Here is a 23,427-nt window from a genome sequence, read left to right on the forward strand (position 1 = left end):
TCATTACAGTTTGAAGGACCACTGAAAGTATTCCCAGGGCCCGGGCCATCACTTTATCCCATGGAACTTAATTATATATGTACAAACCACTGCCCCACTCCCAAAGCAAAAGAAATCCATTTTAAAATTTTAATTGTTACGACAACGATTTGGAATTGAAACCAATAATTGTGTATTTTGTGATGAAACTACTGAAACTACTGATCATTTATTTTTCCAATGTATGTATTCTGAAGCTTTACGGCTTGATGTACATGACTGGCTTTTCAACTTGAAAACTTTCCTCAAAAGGACATTGTTTATGGACTTGTCATGTCAAAATTTTATATACACAAATCAAAGTACATCAAAGTGAAACCTAAGTTTAGTAGTTTAGTATGTAGTGAGTTTCTTTCTTACATAAAAGCCCTTAAAGTCATGGAAAATAAAAATGCAATGAAACTTTTTAGTATAATAGAACAATATGATTTACGAAAAAAGCCCTAGCTCTTTAAGTTATTATTTTTCCTTTTGTTATATTTAATATTATTTCAATCTCTTGTCTGTTTTGAATTGTCTTTTTGGTATGCACCTGATCCTATTGGTATATTGTGAAGATTTCTAAGCCATGATGTTTGTACATGGAAATTGTTCAATAAAAAAAATAAAAAAAACACTGCCCCAATATTGATAATTTTGTATGGGACTCAAATTTGTACACACCCTCAGCACACACACACACACACACACACACACACACCACCTCTCGGCCCCAAGCAAGGCCCCAGGAAAATTTGATCTTAGGTTACGCTCATATTGCAACTGACAGCGTCCGAACTGTAGTTTTGTTTTTGTTTTTCCAGCCTGTGTGACACAGATCTGATGTTTTTAGTGCAATGTGAGCAGAAAGAAACACATGGAGTCTGGCCTTTTCATTTCTGATTTGGACCACATTCATATGTGATCCTCAGAGGTGTGACCGAGTCAACTTCGAGTCCCAAGTCAGTCTCAAGTCTTGAGGCACAAGTCTCAATTCAAGCCCCAAGTCTGTATTAAAATCTCCTGTTACGTCGCTTTGGATAACAGCGTCTGCCAAATGGCACATTGTAAATTCTAAGTCTAAATGTAGATCACCAAGTCAAGTCCATGTCATTAATGTCAAGTCTCAAGTCTAAATGTAGAACAGCAAGTCAAGTCAGAACAAATCAAGAGTCCAGTATCAATTTAATATCTTAAAGAAAACTAAATATCTAGGACTTTTCAATGCAATATGGTTTTAATAGGATAAAAACTTGGTAAGAGCATCATGAGTTTGATTTCTATAATCAGTTTCAACTTCAATAAATTCAATCATTCCATACAAATTCAGAAAACAGAATTTAAATTCAGTCGTCTGCTGGAACAAATCTCATCACTTTCAATCTGAGTCATTTACACAAACACAAGATCTCAAGTCAAGACTTTAGAAACCTTTTCAAGTCATCAGAGTACAAGTCAGAGTCAAGTCCCAAGTCACCAGAACCCAAGTCAAGTCAAGTCTCAAGTCTTCTCTTCATGAATCAAGTCTCAAGCAATTAAAATTGTGACTGGAGTCCCCGCCTCTGGAAGCCGTAGTGTCCCCTATCTTTTCAGGCACAGCGCACACCAAATGTGACATCTGTGTCAGTATGCCATTTGGTTGTGATTTTTTTTAATCTTATTGATGCATCATAGTGTATGCCTGTAAAACACTGTTTCTCAAACTATGGGTCAGGACACAAATTGGTCACAAGCCTGTTTCTGGTGGGTCCCAATGGGATAAGAATGGATAGTCAAGATATGAGGAGGGAAAAGTAAATGTTGATTTTGTGCAATTAAGACGAAAGCACATCAAGCTTTTCATACAATACAATCCTTTAATATAAAATTAAAACAATAGTCTTTGTGTCATAAAACCTTTGGAAGAGACTCCACAGGAAGATTTCTTAACAAAATATAGGCCTTAGAGCCACTTTTCTCTCCCTGTAAGGTCAGGCAGTTTTCACAATTAAAAACATTTAGAAGCTCATATTGAAATGCCACAGAATTGGAATATTATGGATGCAGCTGCATCGAAAATGGCATGGAAAAAAAACTTAACGGGAGACCATTTCATAAATGTTGGTGCAACAATATAGCATTTACAATTTCCAAGTTATTTACAATATACATCTCCATTTCTTTCTATACAAATCGCTACCTGCCACATATGTTAGTCGTGTTACGTAATAAGGAGAATAACATTCATTTGAACAAGATTGACAAAATAAATACTTCAGTACAAACACAATCACTCATGACAGCTGCAAAGAAAGCAGTAAATGTATGTGTTTACACGCACACCAATATTCCATTAATATTTACGATTTAAGCGTTCCTGTAAACATCATCCTACTATTAGCCAGGATAATGTGGTATGTATACACGCTATCCCATTTGCCATCAGTTTTCATGTGCTGTGCAAGTTCTGATGCCGTGTAATATTGGGAATATTCTGTTAATTCATGTACAGAAAATATGTGAATAGGACAGGAAGTTTCATATAAGCAGCTTATCCTGAACAAGACCTACAGTGGGATATAGCCTAGCATCCAGAGTACTGAACAGATGATATTGAACCATAATCAAACCAAAGATTTCAGATACCAGGGGAAGTACCAGGTTACACTGTATATGCTAAAGAATTTTAACCTCATGACAAAAAAGAAATTAAGAAAACATCACTGTTATCCCCCCTTGGCAATTTCACGTGACGAAATAAAACTGAGCTTTCTCAATTAATTAACAAATGCCTTCACCAGAGTATTACTTAACTTTTACTCATATTCACAAGCCTATATTGCAAATGCAGCAGGTGCAAATAGTGACATCTTTTGAGTCGCAACAAACAATTTTGTTGTGCCTGTTTTTTTTTTTAGCATGGGAAAAGTAACACTGAAAACGTAGGGCTGTACAAAATGTACACAATTATAAACAGCTGAACAGGTCGTTGCTTTTCTCTCAAGAGAAAAACACATAATTCTAAGGCTTTTCAGAGTAGAACTTCTCTTCATATTATTGCTAATCATAGTTCACCCTAAAATGAAAATTCGAGTTAGCCCCCATAGCTCCATCTCAGCCTTCTTCCCAACTCCTGAAGTTAACAAGGCCGTCTTTTTACAGCAAAAAAAAAAAAAAAAAAGCAGAAAATGTCCATGAACGGTCTCCAAAAGTCAAATATATACCTTATTATCTCCTAGACTTTCCTAACTGCTGCTTTGTTCTAAAACACACCAACACTCACCCTATATTAGTAAGTAGAGTATCAGTGAAGAAAATCTAGAACACAATGAAGTAAATATTGGACTTTTGGACCCATAGTTCAATTATTTGTCCATAAAAAACTTGAGTTATGCTGCTTTGTGGAGCTGTAAAAAGATGGCCCTGTTAACTTCAATAGATTGTTAGAAGGCTGAGATGAAACTGCTGGGTCTAACTCACTGTGTTTGTGGTTCTGTGGGCTTAAATGGAGTTTCCACCGACATGGGGGTGAGTAAATAATGACTGAATTTCCATTTTGGGGTGAACTATTCCTTTAACAAATTTATCACCAGAACAATGTTATCCGTTTAATGACAAAAGCAATGTTTTTGACATGTGGGTCCATCACGGTTTTTGCCTTGATGGGACTTGATACCTCAGACTGAAGTTCCATTGAGATGTTGGGAAATAAACACTGTCATAGACCTCCAGCATCAGAAATTGTGCCTTAAAACACCCCAGAACCCACAAAATTTCGCATTTTATACGGCATCTCCTGTTGTAATTTGATGGGTTTTCAAACTATATGCAGGTACATTTTTAGATACAATGGAAGCCTTTGCAATGAGTTGGCATAACATTGGTTCAAAGTACCTCAATAAAAGAAAAACATGTCCACAACAGCTTCAGGTAATACCTCCTCACAGCAAAGAATGATATAAAGGAGCAACATGTTGAAAATGGCATCCTTCATTGAAGAGAGGTTCAAAAGTAAAACCAAGAACAATCACATGAGCAAAGACGGTACATTTTTGCAAACATTTGAAACCTATTGTAGCTTTGACAGCTAACACTTATATAATTTCCAGTAAGGCTGGAGTCAAACATTTAATTTGGATACACCTGTGATTGCAGTTAAAACATAGAGAACATGATTGCACTAACACAACACTGTCCATCAAAGTAATATTGAAAATAGATTTTCTATTGGACCAGTCTGAGAATTCTCTGTCAAAGCCACCAGCTATAAACCCATATGGTTTAAATTAACTTATAGGAGCACATCACCATAAAACATTTAGGCCACACATTTAGTCGAGTGTGAGGCTGTCATACAGATGGTTTGCTATAGTCAAAGGGAATACATAAAAGAGGCACAGGAATTTGGAGCCTCGGAGATATTTGTAGTTCTGTTTATACTCAGGTCAATGATATGGAAACTCTTACGAATACCTATTTTCCCCATCCGCTTGGTAGATCATAATGATTTGCATATTATGCTCTTAAGACTGACTTGTCAGGAGAACGGATCGTAGCCCACGTCACCCCGAACACCCACCCTCCAGTCCTGAATATTTATGGGAGATTCATCATAATATTGTATAGACCTAGCCGGAAAAAGCTTGAAGCATCATGATAAAGCAGAAAGTGTCCCTTGCCACCGTAGCTTTAACTGAGCAGAGCATATTCTATTTTAAGGTGCTATAAATAATGCTTTTTCTATCTGTAATATATCTGTGAGGGGTCGACAAGGTTGTTGATCAATACCAACATTATTACCAATGATTATCTGACCAGGTGCCGAGATTTCTAGCTTTCAAAACGATTGGAACAAAAACTCCCCACATTTTGTTGTTTCAAGACGAACCTTCACACCTACTTGTAGTTCTTCCTTATTCAGGATCATCTCGGGCATATGCAGTGATTTCATATATCTCTGGATAGCATCAACCAGTTTCCTCCATTGAACCATTGCTTAACTATGAAGCTCTGCAGTGGAAATTTACTTTAACACTTCAACCAGTCTTTCAAACAACATCAGTCCACATTTTTGTACAAAGACATTTTTTTTTGCAGATGTAAATCCATTATATCAAAAATAATTTGAGAAAATAAATCTTCATATAGGAATACAAATGACAATTCAATAACTCGGGAAACACGTTACTCTTCTCCCAGATGACTTGTAGAAAATACATTCAAAATTAATACACAGAAATGGAAACCATGAGATGTAGGCTAGTAGGACCTATTTGCATGCCCTATATTAATGCAACCTGTATGAAATATACAATACTGTAAATCTACAGTAACAGGAATATTTATGACAAGGGCCACCGTAATAGTAGTATAAATAAATCACATTGTTTTGAGTGAAGCAAAGCATGAAGATAAATGTACAGTCGTTTTGCACCGATACACAATATAGATGGGGAAGTTGGCATGTAGTTGACTCATAATAATATAGAACAATATTCCAACAATATTAATGTATATGTGTGTTAGGCACCTGCTTTTCAATGTTTGTGTACACATTTTTTTCTTCTTCTGGAGTTAGTGATTTGACAAAGATCCTGGTGAGGACAGGTTTGACAATTAATTTTCAAGCATGAGAAAAAATAGAATAATTAAAAAAAAACATTAACCCACCCTGGGACCCATCCGAAAAAGAAAAAAAAAAACCATCTCCACACACATTCAATGTCATCTGGAGATCTTCCTCCTTTTGGGTTTCTGGGCTTTGACATCTCTCTGTGAAATATGGTGGACCACAGGAAAAGAGAAAAAAAAAGCGTTATCAAAACCATCAAAAAAAATAGCTGGACTCACCAATGTTACATGTTTTGCCACCCTTTGGTATCCCTTGGTATAAAACATCACAGAGAGGCCGAGCTGACATGACTTATGGGTACTGAAGTTCACTTTTCAATCAGTTACCTCTCATTGCCATTTGGAGTTGACAACATGCAAAGTTGCCTAGTGCAGCTTTAAGTTGCTTATTTTTCCTCACCAGGTACTTGTCATGTTGTGTGGGGAAAAGAAAGCACCTTTGTCCTTCAGTTTCCCTACAAATGGCTCATTATTTTCTCCTCACTGAAAGCAAAGTGTACGGGTAGCCACGTGCTAACTAGCTTTACAGGAAATATCTTCTCTTCAAAATGCAGAAACATGTAATTCAACATAAACTCAGAGTCAAGCTGCTCAGTATATTAATACTCACGCTGCCTGTCAATTTATTCAACTCGCTCATTGCATCCTCTATAGCAGCCTCAAGGTAGTTATTTAACTCCCCACCACTGTAAAGACAAACAATATCTTATTAGATCGAATCATGACAAATTGACACATTAAGTACATTTTAATATGTTGTCAACTGCATATCGCTTTTCTTGTGGATAAAGGTTAATTATATACCAGAAATGAATCTCCAAAACAGAAAGTTAAAACTATTTACTGACGTAGCAAAATGTAGCTTAAACTTACCTTTGGTGATTTCTGTTTGCTTTGTATACTTCCTCCAGGTCATCTTTAGGTGTTTTGTGGAATCTCTCTGGTTCTACCTGTCAACCAGCATATTTTAAAAGTAGATCATCAGTCAATAACAATGTTGAAACTCACTGAATGTCATTCAAGATAATTGCGTGGGGATAAAGTCATTGTACAAGAAGCAGTGAGCACATTCACAAAATGGCTGTAGGCAGGCTGTGTAAAATATGCTGCAATGACCTCTGGGATGGCGTTAAACCCATTATGCTGTCACCCTAATGCTAATACTTTTGCATTTCAGAGGGGTACAACCACCACAGCACAAAATTGGTACTTTTGAATCCATGATAGGATTGTAAATTCTTTATTACCTCTGTCACAAAAAATTGTGAAAAATCTTGGTGTAAATGCCTTCCTGGAACACACAGTATATTTCTAATACTCCCATTTCAGAACAAGGTGCAATTATAACTGAAGAATTGATATAAAACGCACAGTATTAAATCTGAAGCAACATCATGTCGTTTGAAATATATGTGTTTGACATAAAACTAGTTAAGAATTGAAGATGCTATGCATTATCTGATAAATCCTTTGTCATGAAACGGTAATGGCGAGTGTTTAAAATGATCTCACCTTGCCTCGTGCACTGTGACACACACTGGGGAGAGATGTTTGCCCCTCCTTCTTCAGCTTGCTTGGCCAAGAGTGCCAAGAGTGCAAGGCTAGACCCTGACCCCACAGCAGCTCTCTTGCATGTTGTCTTCTGGGCCGTTGTTGGAGCCGTTGACCGGCGCAGAGCAGGGCGGCAGATCGCAGGTCCTCCTCGCTAATCTTATGGTCTCCGATGTCAGGTGTTACATATCCGTTTAGGTTTCCTTTATAGTGCCTGTTGCAGTTTCCGTTGAGCCGGCCATCTGAATGTCCAGCGTAGTGTGTGAAGTCGCCAGAAAAGCCTGCCGCTCCACCCTCAGAACCAGGGGAGTGCCCAGGAGGCTGGATGTTTCTGGTGTGATCACCTCCTAAGGTAGGGCATCCACCTTCAATACCCGTGAAGAAGCCGTTCCTGGAGTCCCTTCCGTTGAACTGAGGAGGGGCGTACTCCTGCGAGGCCGGGCAGGCGCGTCTTCTGAGCATCTCCGTGTAAAGGCCATTCCCGTTGAGATCCGGACCGTGCGCCTGCAGGAGTTTGTCGCCGCTCCACGGATCACCTTCCGGACCCTCAACGTCTCTGAGCCACTGTCTTTTCTGGGTGCAACGCCGGGGGGAGCGGAAACGAACGGGAGCTCCCATGACGCCCGGGGAGAAGCTGTTCAGCTGATCAGGTTTCTTGCAGGGACGGCCCGCCCTGGACTGATGTCGCGCCGCCTCCTCGGGACAGGAGCTGTGGATGACTGATTGGGAGAGCTTAATGGCTGCGACGGAGGCTGCGAATGCATCACCGTTGTTAGGTGTGATAACGCTGGGCATGGTCTCCCTGTTCAAGCCCACTTTAGTCCGCTGGTTCGGAGCGTTTACTTCTCTGCTATGATGAAGACCCTGGGTGGTTGGATATTCCCGCTGGCTGTCCGGGATGCAAGCGGCACCAGGCTGGGACAGGCCCTCTGGTCGACTAATGACCGTCCGTTGAAGGTGCAAGACCCTTTCGGGGAAACTCACCTATCAGAGGTGTGATCCGGACCACACAAAAAAAAAGCAGGAAATAAGAGAAGCATTAAAAAATGATTAGAAATTAAGAAAAGTTGGAAGGGGTGTGTCAACAAAAACATAAAATCCTGAATCATCATCTTTCTGACCTGGAAGTTCTGCAAGAGGCTGCTCATGGGGTTGGAGGAGGAAGTGTCATGACCTGGTAGGCTGTCTTGGCTCTGTAGAAAGTGCCCCACCTGGAGAGGAGGCTCACCCTGAACCAGCTGCCGCTGCCGCCGTTGCCGGCTGGCTTCTTGAGCGAGACTCAGATCTAAGTTCAGAAAACGAGCCTCACCTATGGAAATGTAGAGAGAGAAAGAGACCAACAACAGAGTAAGGAGGGGTGAGGGGAAAGACCGAATGGGAGAGAAAAGGATGCAAAAAAAGGAGGAAACAAGCACAGGAAAGGAGTGAGATGTCATCAAGATGGTAATCTTGATCCAAACTATAAGTGGTATTGTGGAGAAACGATTACGAATGTTCAGAGGACCTTTGTGTGATTAGGAGGATCAGTGTCTACATGTATCAGTGTAGATAGAGTGGCATTTTTAAAGAGGAGTTTTGTACCTAAATTGTCAGCTAGATGTGCAAGTAGTGCAGAAAATAATTTGAAAATAAAAGACTAAAAAATGCAATAGTCAATTGAAAGGGTGATAAAAAAAAAAAATCAAATATCAGACAATGTAATATGAAAGATAAAAATTATATTTTCCAAACTGAGGAACCCCCTACATTGGTTCAGTTGGCCATCATGAACTCAGGACCTGAATACATCGGCAGCCCCACTAGGATACATACATTAAAGCAGGGGGAATCAAATGGAGACACGCTATGTCAAACAAGCCCATTGTAATTCCAGCCACAGGTAAAGCCGAACCTTACCTTTCAACACAGCGTCTAGGCAAGTGTAGGACAGGATAGGACAGGAGGAGTAGCCAACAATGATCAACGAGCAGTGACAGAGGGAATCGTGAGCTTGCTGCTATCAAAGATTCATTTACAAAAACAGATGACAAACCTCAAACAAAGTAGCCACCATGATCCGCTAACTCGCTTTCGGAGGACATGTGCTGAATCCACAGAGCTTGGATGCGAAGTGAATGTGATCATTTGTGTGGCGCTCCTGTATTGAGACAGAAATGCATCCTATGTTGAAGGATATGTGTGTGAGGTAACCGGCACTGTAAGGGAACTGCTTGTCCAGTCGGTTCTCCGACAAACACTGAAATTACAAAATTTACTGTACACAAAAAGAGAACAAAAGAAACTATGGTTGTAATAAATGTTCAGATTTCAATACATAGTCAATAGCTTTGGTCCAATTCATTTACTACCTGAATATTGCTATGCATATGGAAAAGCATGTTGACCTTATAGGCCTACCGTAATTTACTGACAGCAGTGATGATCATATTCATCATCTGGTGGCAGAGCACGTAACCCTCTCAACCTCCCAACCACCTAAAAACCTTATGGTCCAGCCTCCAGCTCAGCATTTGGATCAATACAACATGTCAACTTGTTTACCAAAGACACTGGTTTCTTACTGAATGAGCCTTTAAAGCCCATCTTGTCCCTTTCTCAAAGAACAGAGGCTACTAAAGCTTGAGGTCACTCAGACATAGATTTCAGCCGAGGAGAGTTTAGCCGTCTGATTCCCACACAGGTGACATGTGGATTCACTTTTAAGTGGTCTGTCACAGCTTTGGCAAAACGTGGGCATATGGACCATGAGAAGACTTAATTAAATCTCTTATACCAATAAAAACAAAACTACTCCTATAAAACATCCCAGAGTGGTGTGGTATATTTACAGATGGTTAAAACTCACTGTTCTTTCATTGAATAAAGAAAATATGTATAAGTCTTAAAACCTACATGAACACCTACATGGTCATTAATTAAAAAACAATGTAGACTTGAGTGTTAGATCGGGGGCACTGTTGAAAGTGCCCCTGAAAGTAAAATGTTTAAAATAAGTAACAAAAATATGTCAATGACAATTAAGATGAAAATGCTAGCACAAAGACAGACTGACACAAATCTTACATTTTCTCTTAGGTTTTACAGGCAAAAGAAATATTTGTCCTGCTGCAGCAGTTGCATAGGTTTTGCTAATGTAATGTGTGTTTACTTGTGTACAGAGCAGGAATGTACAGGATGGCAGCTACATGCAGAAATACTGAATAAAAACAACTAAAATTGATGTAATTTATTCACTTGACATATGAAAATTGAGAAGAAATGACAATATTCACTTGGCCAAAAGGAATATTATTATTTTAACACCATAGCAGTGACCGTGTTAACAACAGTATATCAAAATGAATCTGTAATGGGCTAATGGGTTACCTGATTCAGAGAAGGTATTGAAACCACCGTTTGACATCACTGAAGGCAATCCCGTTCTGTCTCTGAATGGGACGTTGCCTTGGGATTGTTTCGCATGGTGTCCAAACTGCTGCCAGTGAGGGTTTGGGTTGCCCATTGATCCCATAGCTTCATGTACACCGTAGCCTAGTGTCCCCAAATTGCCACCGAAGCCAGGGTTGTGCATTTTATTTATTGGACCTGTAAACCGATCCATGTTTAGAGGTTCACCTACACTCCGATTACACTCGTTGCTGAGGTTCTGACTGCTTGGGATCTCCACTCTGCTGTGGAGCTGATGAGGTCCATGTACACTCTGCGAAGCTGGCATCTCAGCCAGCACACTCTCCTCGAAGAAGGGAGATTTTCCGGATCTGGCCGGGTGGTGACCTGCATATATAAGGCCGTTCGGCACACTCTGGTGGCTCATAGACTGAAGTAGATGGGCCATTGCGGTGTTAGAGGACGCCCCCCTTTGCTGTATAAATCTCTTCATGGGCTCTGGATAGCCAGAGGAGCTGGAGCCAGAGCTACACTGGATGTTCATGTTGAAAGTCATGCTACCTCCAGCCTCATTGGGCTGTTTATGCTTACGAAGCACCTCTCTCTGCTGGGCCATGAGTTTGTCTCTGAGTGCTGCCCTTCCACTCTGGCTGTCATTCAAAGTGTGTCCAGAACTGTGTAGATATTTGGGATCTGAAATGCCATACCCATCACTGTATATTTTCCTGCCACCACCAACCAGCCCTGGATGTCCCAAATTAGTGGCCCGAGCCTCTGTTCCTAGCGTGGCGTCAGTCAGTTTGTTTTGATTGACTAGCTGTGCTTTGGCTGCTGCTGACAGTAAACTGCTGGCTGGGAAAGAGGAGGGATTCTGCTGATCAAGCAGTTGGTTAGAGGTCATTCCCAGAGCATGGTTGCTCTGACTGACACTGTCAGATCCAGGAGCGGGAGGGCATACAGAGTCAGGGTGGCTATGCATACCAGCATTCACTCCTCCTAGCAGCTGGTTGGCAGTCTCCTTCAGGTGATGAAATGGCAAGGAGGTCCGAGGAGACCGGGAGGGGAGCTTTGACACCTGTAGACCCGTGGTGAGAGCACAACTCCCATGTTGAGAAGAAGAAGAAATAGACTGTGAATGTTGAGATGTCTCCTCCACCCTAATGGGAGCAGGGCCAGCCATATGCACGGGGGATGTGATGGGTGAAGATGAGACAGATGAGGGTGTTGGGTGCTGAACCCTCTGGCCATGTCCAATAGATCCGGACTTCGGCATTGGCATGGGGAGATTGCTAGGTAAGGGGACAACAGCAGGAGGGATGTTTACATTCATAGATGGGACCTGAGGCTGGGCAGTGAATTGGAGGCTTGAAGGGGTTGAGACAGTTTGGTCCCGACTATGACTTTTGGTTGGAATAGGGTCAAGGATACCAAGAGGGTCCTTTTCTTCACGGGTTACAGGCTTCTTCTGCACAACACAGGGAGGGAGCTGAGAAATGGGTGGCTGCTGCTGTGTGTAGCAGACAGACGTGGATTTATGCTGAAAGTCCACACTTTGAGGAAAGTTGCAGGGTGAATTCTGTCTTTTGGGGCTTTTAGCATTAACTGAAGGTGATAAGGAGACACTAGTCCTCCCAGCCAAAATACAAGACAGCTGAGTGCCTGAAGGGGAGCCGTGGACCATGATGTTGGGCGAGGAGAGAGGAGTAAACCGCTCGCCATTCATATGGCCAGAACCTGGGCTTAAGGCTCCATGAAAACCAAGAACAGAAGGGTCGGGACTCCTCAGAGGATCGGGCCTTGGAGATGGGGTTCCATCACCATAATGTTGTGAGCTACATGAGGTGGATGAGGGAGGGCTAAGCAAGCTGCTATGGCGATTGCGATATGGGGACCTTTGGGAATTGTGGTCACCGCCACCAAGCCTTGACCTGGTGTGGCCTGTGTATAGTTCCCTCTGGGTGGGAGAACCCAGGTCACGTTGGCAGTACTGTTGACCAGACATTGGCATTTTGTAGGGATTCTTGCTGTCAAGAGTGACCAAGTTGGAGGGGCCATTGTGCACATCATTCCTTACTGCTTGATGATTCAGAGAACCCATGTGACCAGCGCCTGTAAAAAAAACTAAAGTGATTAGCTTATCCTAGTCTCAAAAACAGAAGAGAGAGGACAAAAAGCCATATTTAATACAGACAGAAAATGGTGATGGTACAATAAAGCTTGACATGTGGGCCTTAGGGTTGGGCGATATGTTAAAATTTTAACATATCGGTGATTGCCGATATATTCGCGCAGGTGTGTGTGCGGCGTGCGCAGGGGGCAGGGGAGTCCCCCACTCCCCACACGCCATCTTCAGCGAACAATCATGGAAGAGCTTGTTGCCAAAAAGAATACAAAATCCCCTATTTGGGATTATTTTTGTTTTAAACCAGACGTAACTGGCAAGCCGAAGGACCTAAATGAAGTCATTTGCCGTCTTTGTAAACAAGTAGTGCCGGTTGCTAAGCAATAAGCTGTAAACACGGACTGAACAGCTGTCCGACACTATTTGAAAAAGAGTCCGATGGCGTCAGATGAAGGACGCCTCCGCTTGCAGCCTCAAAATGAACAAACAGGTGGGGATAGCATATTATGCTATTAAATGATCAGGGTACACAACCGCACATACAGCTTTTGGTCTAGTTCTCAAATATGATTTATGAATTGACGTTGCTTTTCAGCACCGATCGATCGGACAGCAACCACTAAAGAGGCTTAATTGTCATCTAGTCACTCACTGCCCTGTTTTGTGAAAGACTCGTTGGAAATCAGTGCAACAAGAACGTGCAAAATATGGCCCAACTCCAACTGCCAGTTCCTATTCGCGCACGCTTTGAATTGCGCTTTACAGGTTAAGTATTTACCATTAAATTGGACCATTAAAATAGCAAAATAAAATGACAAAAATCGCCCAAAAAAATCAACCGGCGATGGACTCAGCCAATCGCCAATAGCCGATATATTCTTCCTATCGCCCAACCCTAGCGGGACTGGCTTAATTCCTGTGTTCTTATATTCTTACACATTTGCACTTCCATTTTCTTATTGAAAAGGTGCTATGTGTAACATTTTAACATCAATAAATCATTACCATATTAATTTTGAGACACTGGTATAATTACTGTAAACAAATGAGAACACTGGCACTGAGAAAATTGACAGCTCTTGACGGCCTCTACATTAACCTTTTAAAATTCATAGTGGAGACCAGGCTTGTTTTCATCAGTTGCTCCAACTAATGTGTGGGATGAATTGTGGATTGATAAAGCTATTTTATTCCACATGGACTATTTTGAGGCAGATAAATACTCTTTCAAAGCTAAACGACTTGAAGTAACCATGCAGGATGTTAGCGAGCGGTGAGAAGTGCTGTGTAAGGTGGGACTTCCAACCTAAACAAACCAAACTTCTCAGGTGAACTTGTACACGGGACTATGATAGACCCGCCTGCTCTTGCCTGTTCATCCAATGAGGGCTTTCTGAGCGTGCGCACTGATTTAAAAAAGCCAATCTTTCGTCAGTCAGGAAGTAAATTTGTATGCTTTTATACTACTATTTTATGCTTACATCTTCGACCCATAAATCTCCTCCATGGATTACGTTGCTACACATCTCTGCAGTTTGGATTTGATATCGTAAATGACAAGAGATATCATGAATGGGATTGAATGGCATCTACAAGGTAGGGAACACCAGCTTTATTTTACGTATAATTGTTTGTGTGGTAATGGCGCATAAACATCCACAGCAATTTTGTAAGGGTGAGGCGCCAATCTGGAAAATGGGGCTAACTTTTACCAACACCGGAGGAATCCTTTAAAAACTGCTAAAATCTTGGTGGCACACAAACGAACAATGTCATTCACATGTCCATTAAAACCTAAACAGCATTTCAAGTAAACAAGCACTTGCCAAAAGAGCAAACAAATGAAGCAATGACCATTTTCAAAAATAGGTTTTCACATACCAGTAGCACCACTTGGAAACTGGGACTCCATGCTCCTGTGCAGCGTCGCCACAGCAATGATCTTTCTCTTGTGAATGCATAGTTTCGTGACATCAGAGTCTGCTTTGGCATCCTCAGCTGTCCTCTTTTTAACTGCAGCCCCGGGGTCAAAGTTAAACACCTGAGAGGCGGAAGAACAATGACACCAAGTGTGTATTGAAGTCAAAATTGAGTCAAATGTGTAGCTTTGCTTCATGTTCGGACGTGTTCAAAATTACCACCAAATGCCGGTAAAATTGGTCTATGGTGGATGAATCAACAAGGGTCACCTGCCACACTGGCTGCTCACCTTTTGAGACAATGTCATTTGCCTCAGTTATATACACTGTGGTCGTTACCTGCTCTCAAACATTGTCCCTGCTGACCACCATAAACACTCTCTGACCTACCAATCAAATCAAAACAATGGCTCTGTATCAAACTCCGGCTCCCGATTGGCTGCCTGCTCTACACAAAGTAACAGCATCTAAACTTCTATTTGTCCGCTGTCTGTCTATCGCTGAAAAGACAAAGATAAACAAACACATAATTTGTGATGAGCTGGCGCGGTGGTCACGTCACATTTTTTCATCGGAGTCTGTGGCTTCAATCAGGAAACTGAATTCCAGATTACTTGAGGCTATACAGTATATTCCTTTATAGGTTACATAGCTGACAAGACAGTTGACAAACTAGGCTACAGAGCAACCGAACCCAGAGAAAAAAAGGCATGGTAAAATTCTGCCTAAAACGCAGAGGGAAAAATCACTATAATATTCCTATTAATAGGGACATTGATTCATTGGTTTCAATCACCAAATTTAAATTTTGGTGCAATAAATAAAGAGAACATATAGCCTAATATATTGATTTTCTTTATTGTGTACAGATACACCCACAAGTCAAAATGGTGTATTCCCTGATCAAAAATGAATCTGGTGGACGTTGGCCTTGAACCCAGGGTCTCTGGCGTGGCAAAGCTGTGTTTTACCATCCAAACCAAACTCAAAGTGACGGTGCATGCAGGCTAATAGAGTATTTATAGCTGTATCCTCAATGGGACATGTACAGTAAAATTCTTTTAAATTTTTGGGACAGACCAACCAACCTTCCGATACTAGCTGCTGGTTGCAGCAAAAAAAACAAACCAAAAAACAAAAAACAATCCATTATAAAAATTACATGCAGGTGATATTTTTTTAGTTTAGTTTTACTGAGCCAAAAAGTTAATTTCGGACAATGGACGCTTTCCCGAGCAGCATGGACAAAAACAAAGACTGACCTTATGAAGGATGAGTGGACACTCCAGGCCACACTTGCAGGTGCCATCAGTCAAAAGGTAAGTCTTGGCCTGCTCCAGACAGGCTAGCACTGATCCACTGGGGCTGTGTGAAGGAGAGGGCAGAGACTGACCACTGGATCACAGCCACTGCAGCTACTAGCATCATGGTTCACAGAAAAGCACCAACACCAGTATTGGATATCAAGCAGACACAAGGTTAAAAGGTAATAGTGTAAGAATTTCCCCATTGCTAAAACCAGATACCAAGAGCCCTGTGTAATGTCAGAAATCAAAGCAAATCAACTTAAAGGAATAGTTCACCCAAAAATGAAAATTCTGTCATCATCTACTCGCCCTCATGCCAAATGAAACACAGGTGAAATGTGTTAGTCCATATGCATGATTGTAGTGAAGTGAAAACTATGGTGACTTTCAAAAATCCACCTGTCAACACCAAAGTGCTTTGGCAGCACAGTGGTGTTGTAACTAAGAGAATCATCACTACAGTTAGAAAGTTAGTGAGCTACTTCCTGGTATGTGGATGTACAGTGCACCAGCCTCCAGTTGGTTAATACTTGTTTGGCTTCTACCATACCGCCTGGTGTACGAGCGCACACTGGATTCCCCTCATACAGGGCTCGTACCCCCCGTATCACTAAGCCTTGAGGTATGTCACTAATTCTAGCTTCAGGACCCATCAGTGTACCTTATACAGCATGGTAGGATGGTCATCCCTCACTTTGCGTAGGCTTCAACACTGGTACATTTTAGTCTATAAGATTATTTCAGTCAAATTACCTATTTACTTAAGCCAGAAGCTTTTACTTTTGCAAAGCAGTCATAATCTTAGGTCGCATGAATGGCTTCAGTTTGAAGCCTTCTAGCAGAACAGAGATTGGCAAATCAAACCAGTTCTACTACGGTCCATGGTCCTGGAACGATTTGCAGGCCAATCTTAAACTTGAGACCCTTACCTCTTTAAATGATTTTAAACTCAGAATAATGGAAGTGGTCACTGTTAGCTGCAGTTGCTTCAACTAACAAACTGCTGCCTTGTTTTTGTTTATGCACTGTATTATGTAATGTATTCTTGTCGTAGCTATTGTTGCTGTTGTGATTTGATGTTGTTGTCCTGTTATGTGTTTGATGCTGCTATTTGACCCTGTCTTGGCTAGGTCTCACTTGTAAAAGAGGTTTTAATCTCAATGTGACTTCCTAGTTAAATAAAGGTTATATATATATATATATGCTGAATTTGTACTTGAACAGTAGTGGTGGTCGCAGAGCTGCACAGGGTGTCGGCGGCACCCACAGATGGTAGCAGAGAGGGTCCACAGATGTTCCACAGACAACTACAAAAATGTAACTACGCGCCAAGATCCACAAATAAATTGATTGGCTTGTCGGAGAGGTGAGGCAGGATTTCTGGGGAAAACAGTACCTCACCTCCCTTCTGGCGCTAATTACAACTAATTACAATGAGATGCCCATACCGCTGGAACGGGCATCTCTATGACCAGTCTTCAAGCAATTACAAAAAAACGTAAGCATAAATTCCTGTCCAGACATCAACAAAATTCTGCAGTCAGGTAATGAAGAGTAAACCAGAACGTGGAAAAACTTTGTTAAAACAATGAAAAAAACTATCTAAAACAAAAGCAGTACATGCTGTGTGCACCTAGGCACAGTCAGGGCACAATGCTATAAATGCCTGCTGCACATAAACATAACATATAACATATGGGCTCTGCGTGGCCTAAACAGTGCATACCGTAATTCCCCTAAGCACTGTGCATTGCAAAAACAGTTACACGCTGGCAGTTATAAAGTGGTCTAAGCACATCCATAATAGTTAATGTGAAGCAATAAGTTTCTGCATCAGGAATCAGATATCAAATATGTATTATGCTCAACATATCACTGGACTACATCTACCATTATGACAAGAAACAAACTTTGGGGGAAATCTAATCATCTTTAAGTTAATGCAGTTTGTGGGCAAATATACTGTACCATCACAAATAACAGAATATGAGACACTTTCACAGTTGAACCGTGGACACAATCTTCTCTATGTAGAATTGTCAGTGTTTTCAAACTTGTCCCTCCACAGGGCCATGTTAGCCAGATTGGTCATGCGGAGAGGGACTATACTTCATGGGATGCAATATCACCCTCCCTCCAGGGTGTTCTGCTTGACAGGCTTCGGTTTCGAAACACTTTTACACCAGACCTCCTTTTTTCTCGACTGCCAGCCTTGACCAGAAATACTGGAAATATTTTTGAGGACATGGAAGAAAAGGTCACAATGATTCTTCTTACATGACAGCCCTACCAAGCTGACCTACAAGTAAAAGGCCAATTAAAGGGTAAAAAAAAGACAAAAACGTTGAACTAGGAGGTGTTACAAGACAGTTTCAATTGTCTTTGATGACAACATTAGGTGTTGCACTTAATATGAAAAGAGAAAATCAGATCTCAACTGTTGGAATATGAGCAACTAAGAAGGATACTGTACTTTAAATCCAGCATAGAGTAGCCTTACCTGATGTAGATAACTCTGCTGTGGTGGATTTTTCGTTTCCAGCCTATTGGGACCTCAGCTGATGGCCCGCCGTCTGCACACTGGCCACCATACTTCATTGTTCTGTCCATTATCCTTCAGGTCCACACTCACTCCCTTGCCAAATATCTCAAGTCTGTCAGACTAGTATTAGGCCTGTGCTTCATCCTGGCCCTGATCAGTGAACCGACCTACCAAGAGACGGGGGATGTTCGGCAGATAAATTGTCGTTCACCCTCACATACACCCTAAAATCCATTGGTAGCACTGGGGGATGAGTTTAATATTTTCCGGTTCCAAGTGGGCTACCACCCTCCTCCATTACACCTTAAAATACCCCTGGATGCACCTCTGTGGCAGGGATGGAGCTGTGCTGTAGGTAGCCTCACAGTGGAAACCAAACACTGAGGTCTGTCGTCAACCCTGTCCTGCTGATGTCTAAAGTTCTCATATTTACAGCACAATGATTACTGGTCTCTGTGATGGCCTGGGGTGGGGCATTTGGATGAATGGCTGGTGCCAACAGCAGCCCGGGGCGGGCTACCAGCCAGCAACAGTGGTCAGTTAGGCATGAAAGACATCTGCTGTTGGACAAATTTGACGGGTTTCATCACCGATGAAACGGACTATGGGGGGCACCAACTGTCACTCTTAGGCTTCATGGTGTTTCAGATTTCGATCAGCATGACATCATCCCACTATGGGCAAGATAAGAGGCGCCTCAGCATCCCATAACATCTCATCTGTAAAAGAAAACAAAGAAACATCATGGTTACCCCTAATCACACATCCTTCAATAGCAAAGAGCACCTTATAATCTAAATGGTTTCTTGGCAAAAAAAAATCCTGTCTTCTGATTCCCATTTGGGCATCAGCTTAGCTAGTTTATGCATTTTCTAATAGCAGCATAGGTAACACTGAAGACGTCTGATAGATGTAGAAGATTTGATAAAAACAAACACAAAAACTCATCCAAGTGTAGGCCTCTCATATAAACCAATGTTGAAATGGCAGTGGCTGACAGAAAACCAATAAAGATTGCACAGGAGGAATATTATCATCTTGTTGCCACTGGTGATCTCATCATAAGGTATTGGCCAAGCCAAGAGCTAGATTAAAATGGGGGATGGGGGAAGATCGACAGGCTTTTTTGCAGTAGTAGTGACTAAGGTATAACCAAGTCCCGCAGCAGATTTTATTCACAATAAGCTACAAACATTTCCTTGGGAAATTAATTCTGTTTATTGCGTTTGTTTGTCCAGGTGCCATCATGGCTTCACAAATGGAGAATGGACATTTTATTTATAAAGTGCTTTTCATGATACTCAAATACACTTTACAAAACATGAAAATATAAAACAAAGTACAAAAAATGTTAAAGATAATAAATAATGACACTAGAGCAGTGGTTCTCAACGAGGGGTCCGGGGACCACCAGGGGTCCTTGAGGGGGTTCCAGGGGGTCCCCAGCAAATTGATGAATTGTTAAACTTCAGCATTATTTCATTTACAAGAAGTGAACACAATTAGAAAATGTAGAAGAATGACTGTTTTGATCATAGTTTCTCTGTTATCTCTCTACCTACAATACAGACAGTCATGGAATTCTGGACAAAATCATATCTAACAATAAAAATATTCTCAGATTTGGGTCCAAGAGACAAAACCTCATCAAATGGGGGTCTGGGGCCCTAATGTGGACTAGATTAGGGGTCCATGATATGAAAAAGGTTGAGAACCACTGCACTAGAGTATACATCAATAAAATGACATGATGGTGGTAGATCATAGATGGAGGAGCAAAATGTTGTATCAACAGAGACTGGTGGTGGCAACACCAGCCTGTTAGCTGTAGGCTACACCTCCAAGGGACAGACACAGAGCTGCTGTGTAAGAGGAATGTTCCAAACTATAGGTTTATTAACTTTAAGCCCTTTTGAAACGAAGACACACAGATGAGTAGACCTGTTATTTAATTGTTGTTTTTGGTGGCACTATCTCTGAAATCCCCACATATTCCTGTAGCTATCTATCAGTACCTGCCAACTTATCCTCAATTCTGGGCTGCTCAATGCAGCTCAGCACTCTCGATATTGCATTACAGAGTCAATGTGAATCACACTCACTGTGCATTTCCTCTTATGGAGAATGACTCATTCATAGCAAAACACACTCAAAACACACTGAGCGTTATCCTTCTTCACCAGCCTCTCATTGTGCATTATGGCTTGGACTTTGCCTAAGTAACAACTTTTGATTCTTGATTGGCATAAAGAGCCTACCTCTAGACACTGTTACTAATGGGCTATGACTGTATAACAGAGCCTCTATCTCAGCAGGCATGTGATCAGTAGGGCTGCAACTAACGATTATTTTCTTGATTAATCGATTAGTTGTTTGGTCTATAAAATGTCAGAAAATAGTGAAAAATGTGGATCAGTGTTTCCCAAAGCCCAAGATGACGTCCTCAAATGTCTTGTTTTGTCCACAACCCAAAGATATTCAGTTTACTGTCATAGAGGAGTAAAGAAACCAGAAAATATTCACATTTAACAAGCTGGAATCAGAGAATTTTGACTTATTTTTCTTAAAAAATTACTCAAACCGATTAATCGATTATCAAAATAGTTGGCGATTAATTTAATAGTTGACAACTAATCGATTAATCGTTGCAGCTCTAGTGATCAGTGCCACAAAAAGGAGAAGAAATCTATTAGAAATTAGTAGGAGTTCATGGGATTTTTTGGGGGGGGAAAAACAAAACACACATGAGAAAATCAGCTTGTACCACTCTACCGAGCGTTTCCCCAGCATCCGATGGAATACATACAGGTCAATATTTCCCGCTTAACGGTATATGTGGCTGAGCTGAGGCACATTTGCAGAACACTGATATAATACCGCTACCTTTGCACAATATACCAGCCACAAAAGAGCAGGGAAGGCTCTTCAGCCTTTCACCAGTGTGCTATGCCTGGAGGGAAACAGAGTGAGTTGAAAAATAGGACAGGCTGTCTTGGATGCAAGGTAGCAGTCCCAAAGGGGGGTGGGAGGATCAGTAGTAGATTCAACAGCGCCAAATATTTTGGCAATGAATATGGTTTCAGAGACACACTAGGCTATCTCTGCTTGTGACACCAAGAACAAATAATTGCTTACACGCCAGAGGGGAGAAAGGGAAAATAAAGAAAAATGTAGAGAAACTAGGAAAATGGCCAGAAAATGCAGCAACAATAGCCAGAGACAGAGAAGACATTTTAAACCGGACACAGGCTTAGGGTTAGCAACATGCAAATCAATGATGAAAACGGTTTGATTTTGCATATTGAAACACAGCATCAAGCTTAGTCAGCATAGGTAGCTGTCCCTTTTCTTGCCAAGAAAGGAAAGCAGGTGAGGTAATACTGAAAACCTTTTAACCAGATTAAAATACATAACTGCCTAGCATAAGCAGCTGCATTCAGAATATCAGGACAAGCCACCACCTCTTTCCCTTCAAGAGAGCAGTCAGTGCAGCAAAGCTCTGGGCTCTCCAAATCATAAATCTCTGCTGAGATTTCATTTGCTGTCAGAAGTTATGTTTGCTGGTGGCGGGCTGTGCAGCCAGGCCAGCAGCCATGCAAACTAAACAAGAATCAGACAGTGGTACCCATGTATCCACTGTGAGAGAACAAAAAAAGATGTAGGTTCCTGTGTAGACACTGACTGAGTGCATGGCAGGGATGCAGGGACACGGAGCATGACAGGGATGCTGTGACTCGAGGTGGACCCGACCCACATCAGTCAGGGTTTCATCTCCAGGATGAAAATGTTGTGTGAAGATTATGGTATTCTTTCAAAAATGTTCTATTAAAAAAAATGAGCTATTAGTTAGATCAGTCAAACATGCTCGCATATACGCTGACAAACTTGCAACGACAACCTCTGCAACAAATGGATGATGTTGAATGTGGGATCCATAGCCATGGTCCGGGAAATAGACCGACCTCTCCAGCAGGAGATCAAGCACCATCAAGCAGGGACCATAATGCCAACAAGGCTGACTGGCTTGTTGGGCGTTTCGGGAAATGCATTTGACAAATAAAGCCAGAAATACATATATGTAACTGCTTAAACGTATGTAAATGTCTGCCTATTCGTAAACACAGACACATTTCACTGAGGCGTTTCAGGTAATTTTCTAAATCTGAGCTAGTTTCCAGCTAACGTTAGCTGGCTATGGTAAGAAAACAGCTGCAGTGCCACCTAACCAGTCAAGTTAGTTTAGTAGCTAGCAGACATAAAAGTAGGATTATTATATAGCAAGTGGCAGCTAACTAACCAACAATTTGGAAGCTGTACACTTCAGCTGGCAACCAACCAAGCTTTAGCTAGCTTAGCCAACATTAACGTTGAACCTTTAGCAAAAAAATAACCTCAGCTCACTCGCTAGCTCGCTAGCTAAACGAACAAAAAGCAGGGCATAGTCAACGTGTTGTTGACCAAAAAGCAAGACCAAAACCACTCTCCTACAAAATATCAATCAATAGAGCCGAGCCAGGGCCAAATACTGAAACAACCGAACAGTCAGGCACCAAATAGCAAGCAACAAAGTCTGTATGGCGGAAGAGGCTGCGAATAAGACAACCACCTCTGCCAAGTGTCCATTCTTACTATTTTCGTCTAAGTTCGCTTTTGAAAACACAAATGAAATAAGCAGCTGGAAATATTCTTCCTGTACTCACCAGTAAAGACGGTAAACCGCACCAAGGCAAGCTGCCTCTTCTCTCCAGGCTCTGCTTCAGCTGAAGACCTGCGTCAAGCTGCCAAGAACAGAGGACACACTTCGGTGTATTGTTTTCAAAATAAAAGTACGTGTTATGTTGTCTGACAACGTAATGCATGCTAAAAACCTAATACAGTATGTGATGAAAATGTGATTCTGTGTGTGTTTTGGGGTAAATTTGCTGTTAATAAACTTGCACACCCTGTATAGGCTACATGCTGCAAGTTTCT

The 23,427-nt window shown here is 41.5% G+C and overlaps 1 protein-coding gene across 2 annotated transcripts; it reads right to left on the reverse strand.

Moving 5' to 3' along the window:
* Window positions 1–1,870: 1,870 nt before the first annotated feature.
* On the reverse strand, window positions 1,871–23,206 carry LOC139646216 (uncharacterized). 2 transcript variants are annotated; one of them, XR_011695269.1, is made up of 7 exons: window positions 23,157–23,206; window positions 18,415–19,175; window positions 15,870–15,972; window positions 14,570–14,729; window positions 10,546–12,675; window positions 9,212–9,316; window positions 8,331–8,488 (listed from the first exon to the last, which is right to left on the reverse strand). XR_011695269.1 is itself a non-coding variant. In XM_071522160.1 (6 exons), the coding sequence occupies exons 2-6, from the start codon at window positions 8,325–8,327 to the stop codon at window positions 5,722–5,724; spliced, it is 1,251 nt and encodes a 416-aa protein (XP_071378261.1). In that variant the 5' UTR covers window positions 8,328–8,488; window positions 9,212–9,305; the 3' UTR covers window positions 1,871–5,721. The 2 variants fall into 2 exon arrangements, 1 of the variants encoding a protein (XP_071378261.1); XM_071522160.1 differs by lacking the exons at window positions 10,546–12,675; window positions 14,570–14,729; window positions 15,870–15,972; window positions 18,415–19,175; window positions 23,157–23,206 and adding exons at window positions 1,871–5,769; window positions 6,239–6,314; window positions 6,502–6,578; window positions 7,141–8,163 and having other exon boundaries at window positions 8,301–8,488; window positions 9,212–9,305.
* Window positions 23,207–23,427: the final 221 nt, after the last annotated feature.

This window comes from Centroberyx affinis, unplaced genomic scaffold (assembly GCF_046629955.1).
Source record: "Centroberyx affinis isolate AG114_WGS23_722 - 3 ecotype Tasmania unplaced genomic scaffold, CSIRO-AGI_Caff_v1 ptg000962l_1, whole genome shotgun sequence".
NCBI lineage: Eukaryota > Metazoa > Chordata > Actinopteri > Beryciformes > Berycidae > Centroberyx > Centroberyx affinis.